The following is an 11,253-nucleotide window of genomic DNA, read 5'->3' on the forward strand; positions in this document are numbered from 1 at the left end:
CAGCTGAAAATAAATACTAATTCCTGCTATTTGCTACACATAACATGCTCTCTCCCCCAACTACAGAAATCCTGAATAACCACCACAACACTCTCTCAACATTATCCACTCTACTAACATACCCACATCAGTGGTCACTAGAGAGACATCTGTGTCGAGTGAAGTTGCCTCTAGACGCTGATCTTGGATCAGTTTTGCTATTTCCCCCACTAATGATTAAGGTTAGGATTGGGTGAGGGGAAGCTGATCCTAGATCTGTACCTAAGGGAAACTTCACCCCGGAGCTGCTACTAACATACCCTGGTCACAAGAAAAGGACCAGGGCCGTCTTGGTATGAAGAACTCCCTATTTTACTTCCTTTACCACCTTCACCACCTTTAATGTGACATTGTATCTATAAAGAAGTGCCTTAATAGATAGGCTGACAAGTCTGACAGTCAACTATTCAGGTACACTGATAGATATATTTATTTCACCTTTATTTAACCAGATAGGCTAGTTGAGAACAAGTTCTCATTTACAACTGCGACCTGGCCAAGATAGAGCAAATCAGTTCGACACATACAACAACACAGAGTTACACATGGAGTAAAACAAACATACAGTCAATAATACAGTAGAAAAATAAGTCTATATACGATGTGAGCAAATGAGGTGAGATAAGGGAGGTAAAGGCAAAAAAAAGGCCATGGTGGCGAAGTAAATACAATATAACAAGTAAAACACTGGAATGGTAGATTTGCAGTGGAAGAATGTGCAAAGTAGAAATAGAAATAATGGGGTGCAAAGAAGCAAAATAAATAACTAAATACAGTAGGGAAAGAGGTAGTTGTTTGGGCTAAATTATAGATGGGCTATGTACAGGTGCAGTAATCTGTGAGCTGCTCTGACAGCTGGTGCTTAAAGCTAGTGAGGGAGATAAGTGTTTCTAGTTTCAGAGATTTTTGTAGTTCGTTCCAGTCATTGGCAGCAGAGAACTGGAAGGAGAGACAGCCAAATGAAGAATTGGTTTTGGGGGTGACCAGAGAGATATACCTGCTGGAGCGCGTGCTACAGGTGGGTGCTGCTATGGTGACCAGCGAGCTGAGATAAGGGGGGACTTTACCTAGCAGGGTCTTGTAGATGACCTGGAGCCAGTGGGTTGGGCGACGAGTATGAAGCGAGGGCCAGCCAATGAGAGCGTACAAGTCGCAGTGGTGGGTAGTATATGCAGCTTTGGTGACAAAATGGATGGCACTGTGATATACTGCATCCAATGTATTGAGTAGGGTACCGGAGGCTATTTTGTAAATGATATCGCCGAAGTTGAGGATCGGTAGGATGGTCAGTTTTACGAGGGTATGTTTGGCAGCATGAGTGAAGGATGCTTTGTTTCGAAATAGGAAGCCAGTTCTAGATTTCTTTGGATTGGAGATGTTTGATGTAAGTCTGGAAGGAGATTTTTACCGTCTAACCAGACACCTAGGTATTTGTAGTTGTCCACATATTCTAAGTCAGAACCGTCCAGCGTAGTGATGCTGAACGGGCGGGCAGGTGCAGGCAGCGATCGGTTGAAGAGCATGCATTTAGTTTTACTTGTATTTAAGAGCAGTTGGAGGCCACGAATGGAGAGTTGTGTGGCATTGAAGCTCGCCTGGAGGGTTGTTAACACAGTGTCCAAAGAAGGGCCAGAAGTATACAGAATGATGTCGTCTGCGTAGAGGTGGATCAGAGACTCACCAGCAGCAAGAGCGACATCATTGATGTATACAGAGAAGAGTCGGCCCAAGAATTGAACTCTGTGGCACCCCCATAGAGACTGCCAGAGGCCCAGACAACAGGCCCTCCGATTTGACACACTGAACTCTATCAGTGAAGTAGTTGGTGAACCAGGCGAGGCAATTATTTGAGAAACCAAGGCTAACGAGACTGCCGATGAGGATGTGGTGATTGACAGAGTTGAAAGCCTTGGCCAGGTCAATGAATATGGCTGCACAGTATTGTTTCTTATTGATGGCAGTTAAGATATCGTTTAGGACCTTGAGCGTGGCTGAGGTGCACCCATGACCAGCTCTGAAACCAGATTGCATAGCGGAGAAGGTGCGGTGGGATTCGAAATGGTCGGTAATCTGTTTGTTGACTTGGCTTTCGAAGACCTTAGAAAGGCAGGGTTGGATAGATATAGGTCTGTAGCAGTTTGGGTCAAGAGTGCCTCCCCCTTTGAAGAGGGGGATGACCGCAGCTGCTTTCCAATCTTTGGGAATCTCAGATGACACGAAAGAGAGGTTGAACAGGCTAGTAATAGGGGTTGCAACAATTTCGGCAGATAATTTTAGAAAGAAAGGGTCCAGATTGTCTAGCCCGGCTGATTTGTAGGGGTCCAGATTTTGCAGCTCTTTCAGAACATCAGCTGACTGGATTTGGGAGAAGGAGAAATGGGGAAGGCTTGGGCGAGTTTCTGTGGGGGGTGCAGTGCTAATGACCAGAGTAGGTGTAGCCAGGTGAAAAGCATGGTCAGCCGTAGGAAAATGCTTATTGAAATTCTCAATTATAGTAGATTTATCGGTGGTGACAGAGTTTCCTATCCTCAGTGCAGTGGGCAGCTGGGAGGAGGTGTTCTTATTCTCCATGGACTTTACAGTGTCCCAAACGTTTTAGAGTTTGTGTTGCAGAAAGCAAATTTCTGCTTGAAAAAGCTAGCCTTGGCTTCTCTAACTGCCTGAGTATATTGGTTTCTAACTTCCCTGAAAAGTTGCATATCAAGGGGGCTGTTTGATGCTAATGCAGAACGCCATAGTATGTTTTTGTGTTGGTTAAGGTCAGCCAGGTCTGGAGAGAACCAAGGGTTATATATGTTCCTGGTTCTAAATTTCTTGAATGAGGCATGCTTATTTAAGATCCTCTACTGACGGGATGAGGTCAATATCCTTCCAGAATACCCGGGCCAGGTCGATTAGAAAGGCCTGCTCGCTGAAGTGTTTCAGGGAGCGTTTGACAGTGATAAGTGGAGGTAATTTGACCACTGACCCATTACGGATGCAGGCAATGAGGTAGTGATCGCTGAGATCTTGGATGAAAACAGCAGAGGTGTATTTAGAGGGCAAGTTGGTTAGGATGATATCTATGAGGGTGCACATGTTTACGGCTTTGGGGTGGTACCTGGTAGGTTCATTCATAATTTGTGTGAGTTTGAGGGCGTTAGATTAGATTGGCTGGGGTGTTGAGCATGTTCCAGTTTAGGTCACCTAGCAGCACGAGCTCTGAAGATAGATGGGGGGCAATCAGTTCACATATGGTGTCCAGAGCACAGCTGGGGGCAGAGGGTGGTCTATAGCAGGCGGCAACGGTGAAAGGCTTGTTTTTAGAGAGGTGGATTTTTAAGAGTAGAAGTTCAAATTGTTGGGTACAGACCTGGATACTAGGACAGAACTCCGCAGGCTATCTCTACAGTAGATTGCAACACAGCCCCCTTTGGCCGTTCTATCTTGCCTGAAAATGTTGTAGTTAGGGATGGAGATTTCAGAGTTTTTGGTGGTCTTCCTAAGCCAGGATTCAGACACGGCTAGGACATCTGGGTTGGCAGAGTGTGCTAAAGCAGTGAATAAAACAAACTTAGGGAGGAGGATTCTAATTTTAACATGCATGAAACCAAGGCTATTACGGTTACAGAAGTCATCAAAAGAGAGCGCCTGGGGAATAGGAGTGGAGCTAGGCACTGCAGGGCCTGGATTCACCTCTACATCACCAGAGGAACAGAGGAGGAGTAGGATAAGGGTATGGCTAAAAGCTATGAGAATTGGTCGTCTAGGACGTCCGGAACAGAGAGTAAAAGGAGGTTTCTGGTGGCGATAAAATAGCTTCAAGGTATAATTTACAGACAAAGGTATGGTAGGATGTAAATACAGTGGGGGTAAACCCTAGGCATTGACTGATGATGAGAGATATATTGTCTCAAGAAACATCATTGAAATCAGGTGATGTCACCGCATGTGTGGGTGGTGGAACTGAAAGGTTGGATAAGGTATAATGAGCAGGGCTAGAGGCTCTGCAGTGAAATAAGCCAAAAAACATTAACCAGAACAGCAATGGACAAGGCATATTGACATTAAGGAGAGGCATGCTTAGTCGAGTGATCATAAGGGTCCAGTGAGTAGTGAGGTTGGTTGGGGTCACGGCGATTCAGACAGCTAGCAGGGCCATCAGTAGCAAGCTGGTAGAGGATGGAGGTCTGTTTTTAGCCACCTCGTGCATTTCCGTCGGTAGATTAGTGGGGTTCCGTGTGGTAGAGGGGACCAATCCAATTGGCAAAATAGATATAGTGACCCAAGAAAATTGTCCGATAGACCTATTCAGATAGCAGCCGATAAGACAGCTAACGATTAGCGGGCAGCAGATGGGCGTTCAGGTAACGTCGCGACGGAGGGGCCTGTTGGATAACTCCATCGGGCAGATAACGTCGGTAGTCCAGTCGTGAAGGCCTGGTGGGGCTCCGCATCGGCAGTAAAACGGGTCCGGATAGGTGATTGTAGCCCAGGAGTGGCTGATGGAACTCTTCAGCTGGCTAGCTCCGGAATAATTGACGTTTGCTCCGGGATCGACGTAAGCCAATAGTCACATGGATAGCAGCTAGCTAGCTGCGAGATCCAGGTGTAAATGTCCAGAGCTTGCAGTAGAAATCCGGAGATATGGAGAGAAAATAGGTCCGGTATGCTCTGGTTCTACAGAACTGGCGATAGCTTTTCAAACTAAAGGATAGCTGATGACCACCAACCGTGGTTAGCTGAATATTACCGTTAGCCAGTGAACTGGCTAGCTTCTGTGGATTTCAGATTATTATTATTTTTTATTTGTGAGGCGGGTTGCAGGAGAGTGTTTTGAAGTTGAGTTTTTAGAAACAAAACATATAAAAAGATATGCGAAGAAAATATGTAAATAAATACACTGCTCAAAAAAATAAAGGGAACACTTAAACAACACAATGTAACTCCAAGTCAATCACACTTCTGTGAAATCAAACTGTCCACTTAGGAAGCAACACTGATTGACAATACATTTCACATGCTGTTGTGCAAATGGAATAGACAACAGGTGGAAATTATAGGCAATTAGCAAGACACCCCCAATAAAGGAGTGGTTCTGCAGGTGATAACCACAGACCACTTCTCAGTTCCTATGCTTCTTGGCTGATGTTTTGGTCACTTTTGAATGCTGGCGGTACTTTCACTCTAGTGGTAGCATGAGACGGAGTCTAGAACCCACACAAGTGGCTCAGGTAGTGCAGCTCATCCAGGATGGCACATCAATGCGAGCTGTGGCAAGAAGGTTTGCTGTGTCTGTCAGCGTAGTGTCCAGAGCATGGAGGCGCTACCAGGAGACATGCCAGTACATCAGGAGACGTGGAGGAGGCCGTAGGAGGGCAACAACCTAGCAGCAGGACCGCTACCGCCGCCTTTGTGCAAGGAGGAGCAGGAGGAGCACTGCCAGAGCCCTGCAAAATGACCTCCAGCAGGCCACAAATGTGTATGTGTCTGCTCAAACGGTCAGAAAACACACTCCATGAGGGTGGTATGAGGGCCCGAAGTCCACAGGTGGGGGTTGTGCTTACAGCCCAACACCGTGCAGGACGTTTGGCATTTGCCAGAGAACACCAAGATTGGCAAATTCACCACTGGCGCCCTGTGCTCTTCACAAATGAAAGCAGGTTCACACTGAGCACATGTGACAGACGTGACAGTCTGGAGACGCCGTGGAGAACGTTCTGCTGCCTGCAACATCCGCCAGCATGACCGGTTTGGCGGTGGGTCAGTCATGGTGTGGGGTGGCATTTCTTTGGGGGGCCGCACAGCCCTCCATGTGCTCGCCAGAGGTAGCCTGACTGCCATTAGGTACCGAGATGAGATCCTCAGACCCCTTGCGAGACCATATGCTGGTGCGGTTGGCCCTGGGTTCCTCCTAAATGCAAGACAATGCTAGACCTCATGTCTATCATGTCAATCATCCATTGATGAGGCTGACTGACTTGTATCAGTCTATCATCTAATAAAAGCAGCATGGGGGTTGTGTTCAATACAATGGGACCAACATGTATAGAACGAGAGCAGGGTGTGTCCCAAAGGGAACGCTATTTCCTGTATTGTACACTTCTTTTGACCGGAGCACTATGGGGAAACAGGCTAGTACTCTGGTATGAGGCGGACTCCAGCAGGTAGAAACAGGCTAGTACTCTGATATGAGGCGGACTACAGCAGGATGAAACAGGCTAGTACTCTGGTATGAGGCTGACAGTAAAGCATGTAGAAACAGGCTAGTACTCTGATATGAGGCTGACTGTATGTAAAGCAGGTAGAAACAGGCTAGTACTCTGGTATGAGGCGGACTCCAGCAGGTAGAAACAGGCTAGTACTCTGATATGAGGCGGACTACAGCAGGATGAAACAGGCTAGTACTCTGGTATGAGGCTGACTGTAAAGCAGGTGGAAACAGGCTAGTACTCTGGTATGAGGCTGACTGTATGTAAAGCAGTTGGAAACAGGCTAGTACTCTGGTATTAGGCTGACTGTAAACAGGTAGAAACAGGCTAGTACTCTGGTATGAGGCGGACTACAGCAGGTGGAAACAGGCTAGTACTCTGGTATGAGGCTGACTGTATGTAAAGCAGGTAGAAACAGGCTAGTACTCTGGTATGAGGCTGACTGTAAAGCAGGTGGAAACAGGCTAGTACTCTGGTATGAGGCTGACTGTAAAAGCAGGTGGAAACAGGCTAGTACTCTGGTATGAGGCTGACTGTATGTGAAGCAGGTAGAAACAGGCTAGTACTCTGGTATGAGGCTGACTAAAGCAGGTGGAAACAGGCTAGTACTCTGGTATGAGGCGGACTAAAGCAGGTGGAAACAGGCTAGTACTCTGGTATGAGGCGGACTAAAGCAGGTGGAAACAGGAAGTAAATGATTAAAAGACTCTGGTTGTGTTCCAAACGTCACCCTATCCCCTTCATAGTACACTACTTTGGAGGCCTGGGCAGAAGTAGTGCACTGCTTTGGAGCCCTGGGCAGAAGTAGTGCACTATAGGGAATAGGGGTCCACTTGGAAAGCATCCATTTTGGCCTAGAGAGAGTGTCTGAAGAAACACACCTGTAGACAGCCAGGAATAAAAGCCAGTTCGATTGCAAAGATGTAATGATAATTTACTTGACTCAGATGATTGGTACGGTACAATAAGCGAGATGATTGATCAACCTATGCTCTACAACATGTTTTCATCAGAATGAGATAACCTTACGCCTATAGGTATGTTTGTATGATAGTTTCCTGTTAGAGACATGAAAACATGCAAAGTATATTATCATGTCAATCATTATGATTCATAAACAAATCATATTCTGCACCTTTGAGACAATTTTCTCCATCAATCAAAAAACAGAATGTGCCATTTGATTCTATTCATCAAAAAACAGAATGTGCCATTTGATTCAATTCATCAAAAAACAGAATGTGCCATTTGATTCTATTCATCAAAAAACAGAATGTGCCATTTGATTCAATTCATCAAAAAACAGAATGTGCCATTTGATTCTATTCATCAAAAAACAGAATGTGCCATTTGATTCAATTCATCAAAAACAGAATGTGCCATTTGATTCTATTCATCAAAAAACAGAATGTGCCATTTGATTCTATTCATCAAAAAACAGAATGTGCCATTTGATTCAATTCATCAAAAAACAGAATGTGCCATTTGATTCTATTCATCAAAAAACAGAATGTGCCATTTGATTCAATTCATCAAAAACAGAATGTGCCATTTGATTCAATTCATCAAAAACAGAATGTGCCATTTGATTCAATTCATCAACATGTATTATAAAATGTGTGTTTGGTACTCCACTTAGTGGTCTGTGATTAGATAGGAAAGGGACATCATCATCTTAAATCCATCAGATCACTGAGCAATCTGTGCAGTTATTGGATCACTGAGTGGATTCCTTTTGATCTCTTCCACACTGTTCAAATGATTGGCCAGCTCCTGGACCACTGATGTCCTTCCCACCTGGTCGTGTCTCCTCTTCTCCATGACCAAGTCCTCTAAACACTGGAACTCCAGCATGTGAGACTGTTTATCTGACATCAGGATCTTTAACCTGTATGGCTGTTTTCCTATCCGGATCTCCCCGCCCATTTTGAACTCCCGTTTGCCAAACCTGCACCAAGCGGCAAAGCACTCTGAATTTCTCCAGCTCAACTCTCCGTCTTTAGCTCCTACCTGTTCCATAGCGTTCTGAACCACCATCTCGGCGCTGAGGGCTTTGAATTTATACAGCTCGTTGACTATCCTACATCTCCTTCCCTGGCTGGCGTCTGTCAGGAAGCTGTTCTTTATCTCTGCTCTGTGCAGGTGCACCACCTGGAAGTCACCGACATACACCGCCCAGTGGGGGTACTGCCCCGTGGTTACAAACTCCACCAGGTCACCTGCCTTGCATTTGTGTAGTTGATTCTCGGGGGAGTATATTTCCATGCCCGCGGTCATGACGCTCCTCTCATAAATACATTCCTCCCGGTGGTAAACAGCGCAATCCACCTCGTTGCGCCTGTCGTAGTGTTTCTGTTCCGTACCAGTGTGGTGCTCCTTATCCGCTCCGTCTACGTTACTGTTTTCACCCTCCTGTTCCTCGTCATCTGTTGAGAAAATATATGACACTCCGATCCGAGGACCCTCCTCAGTGTCCAGCCCGTTGGGGTCCACTGTGGGAACTTCTGCGTAACTTAGATGTGACAGTTTCATTTTATCCACCTGGTTGCCCATGCCCCCTCCCTCGGTAGCTGATAGTGAGGATGTTGACGTTCCTGAAGGACGCTGCCGGGCTGTCCACCTCTTAAAAGCCGAGGATCATCGCCATCTGTAGCCGCCTCTGTAACACACAACCTGGGTAAACTAATGACAACCTCCCAATGGACTCAGATCCATCTGTAGCCGCAGGTCACCCCCCCAAAAAACTAAGTAGTACTCCCAAGCAGCGGACGGCTGTGAGGAAGCCTATTCAAATCAACAAGTGCCTTGATGTGGATTGATGTTGCCTGGTCTATTCTACGTGCGTAAAGTTAGAACATTTATCTATCATGCACAATACGATTAGATCGATTAATAGGCTACAGACTCTTCGTGCCCGATGACTAAATGTATGTTATGTCCGTGCTCGCTGACAAAGTAGGCTGCATGAATACTTTCCGTCAACACCACAGAGGCGATAGCGAAGCCTGCGGAGTAACTGGATTCGATGGCAGGCAGATCTCGACTTGGCACAGCTACAGCAACAAACAATCTCATTTAAAGCTGTAGTGCGCATTTTCTTGTCATGATATTTTCCCAACTCCCATAAAGCATGGGCTAAAAAGTTAGTGATGGCATGAAATATACAACCCATTCTGCTCATAGGCCTACATTACATTCTACTCCTTGGGAATGAATAAGATTGAATCAATGTGTAAGACTTGACATAACTTATTCAGCAACATTTATTTACTCTATAACATTGTACATAGCACACTGATATTACAAAGATATTACTAGCAAAGTTGAGCCTGTTTGTGGAAGAGGGATTGGTTTTGTTATAGCTTACACATATGACATTTTCCCCCTGCTGTTTTCTTCCTTCTAACCGTAACAGCATGGCCCTCACATCTTCTAGCCTACCAAACTGTTCCTTACTGTCTCACATAGACTAGCCTACTAAACTGTTCCTTACTGTCTCACATCGTCTAGCCTACTAAACTGTTCCTTACTGTCTCACATCGTCCAGCCTACTAAACTGTTCCTTACTGTCTCACATCGTCTAGCCTACTAAACTGTTCCTTACTGTCTCACATCGTCTAGCCTACTAAACTGTTCCTTACTGTCTCACATCGTCTAGCCTACTAAACTGTTCCCTACTGTCTCACATAGTCTAGCCTACTAAACTGTTCCTTAGTGTCTCACATCGTCCAGCCTACTAAACTGTTCCTTACTGTCTCACATCGTCCAGCCTACTAAACTGTTCCTTACTGTCTCACATAGTCTAGCCTACTAAACTGTTCCTTAGTGTCTCACATCGTCCAGCCTACTAAACTGTTCCTTACTGTCTCACATAGTCTAGCCTACTAAACTGTTCCTTAGTGTCTCACATCTTCTAGTCTACTAAACTGTTCCTTACTGTCTCACTTCGTCTAGCCTACTGAACTGTTCCTTAGTGTCTCACATCATCTAGCCTACTAAACTGTTCCTTACTGTCTCACATAGTCTAGCCTACTAAACTGTTCCTTACTGTCTCACATAGTCTAGCCTACTAAACTGTTCCTTACTGTCTCACATCGTCCAGCCTACTAAACTGTTCCTTACTGTCTCACTTCGTCTAGCCTACTAAACTGTTCCTTAGTGTCTCACATCGTCTAGTCTACTAAACTGTTCCTTACTGTCTCACATCGTCTAGCCTACTAAACTGTTCCTTAGTGTCTCACATCGTCTAGCCTACTAAACTGTTCCTTACAGTCTCACATCGTCCAGCCTACTAAACTGTTCCTTAGTGTCTCACATCGTCTAGTCTACTAAACTGTTCCTTACAGTCTCACATCATCTAGCCTACTAAATTGTTCCTTGCTGTCTCACATCATCTAGCCTACTAAACTGTTCCTTGCTGTCACATCATCTAGCCTACTAATCTGTTCCTTGCTGTCTCACATCGTCTAGCCTACTAAACTGTTCCTTAGTGTCTCACATCATCTAGCCTACTAAACTGTTCCTTACTGTCTCACATAGTCTAGCCTACTAAACTGTTCCTTACTGTCTCACATAGTCTAGCCTACTAAACTGTTCCTTACTGTCTCACATCGTCCAGCCTACTAAACTGTTCCTTACTGTCTCACTTTGTCTAGCCTACTAAACTGTTCCTTAGTGTCTCACATCGTCTAGTCTACTAAACTGTTCCTTACTGTCTCACATCGTCTAGCCTACTAAACTGTTCCTTAGTGTCTCACATCATCTAGCCTACTAAACTGTATGTATAAGTGCATATATATATATATATATATATATATATGTGTGTGTGTGTGTGTGTAGGCTAGACGATGTGAGACAGTAAGGAACAGTTTAGTAGGCTAGACGATATGAGACAGTAAGGAACAGTTTAGTAGGCTAGACAATGTGAGACACTAAGGAACAGTTTAGTAGGCTGGACGATGTGAGACAGTAAGGAACAGTTTAGTAGGCTAGTCTATGTAAGACAGTAAGGAACAGTTTAGTA

The 11,253-nt window shown here is 45.1% G+C and overlaps 1 protein-coding gene across 1 annotated transcript; it reads right to left on the bottom strand.

Moving 5' to 3' along the window:
* Positions 1-463: 463 nt before the first annotated feature.
* LOC110496767 (protein LRATD2-like) lies at positions 464-9,680 on the bottom strand. Its single transcript, XM_090206850.1, has one exon. It carries the CDS (start codon positions 8,781-8,783, stop codon positions 7,920-7,922), a length of 864 nt encoding a protein of 287 aa, XP_090062976.1. The 5' UTR covers positions 8,784-9,680; the 3' UTR covers positions 464-7,919.
* Between the last annotated feature and the right edge of the window lie 1,573 nt (positions 9,681-11,253).

The sequence above is a fragment of the Oncorhynchus mykiss genome, chromosome 18 (genome assembly GCF_057628025.1).
Source record: "Oncorhynchus mykiss isolate SJ-2025 chromosome 18, ASM5762802v1, whole genome shotgun sequence".
NCBI lineage: Eukaryota > Metazoa > Chordata > Actinopteri > Salmoniformes > Salmonidae > Oncorhynchus > Oncorhynchus mykiss.

Excerpts from the sequence above, each read along its gene's own strand:
- LOC110496767 (XM_090206850.1), bottom strand. The coding sequence starts at position 8,783 with ATGGGCAACCAGGTGGATAAAATGAAACTGTCACATCTAAGTTACGCA.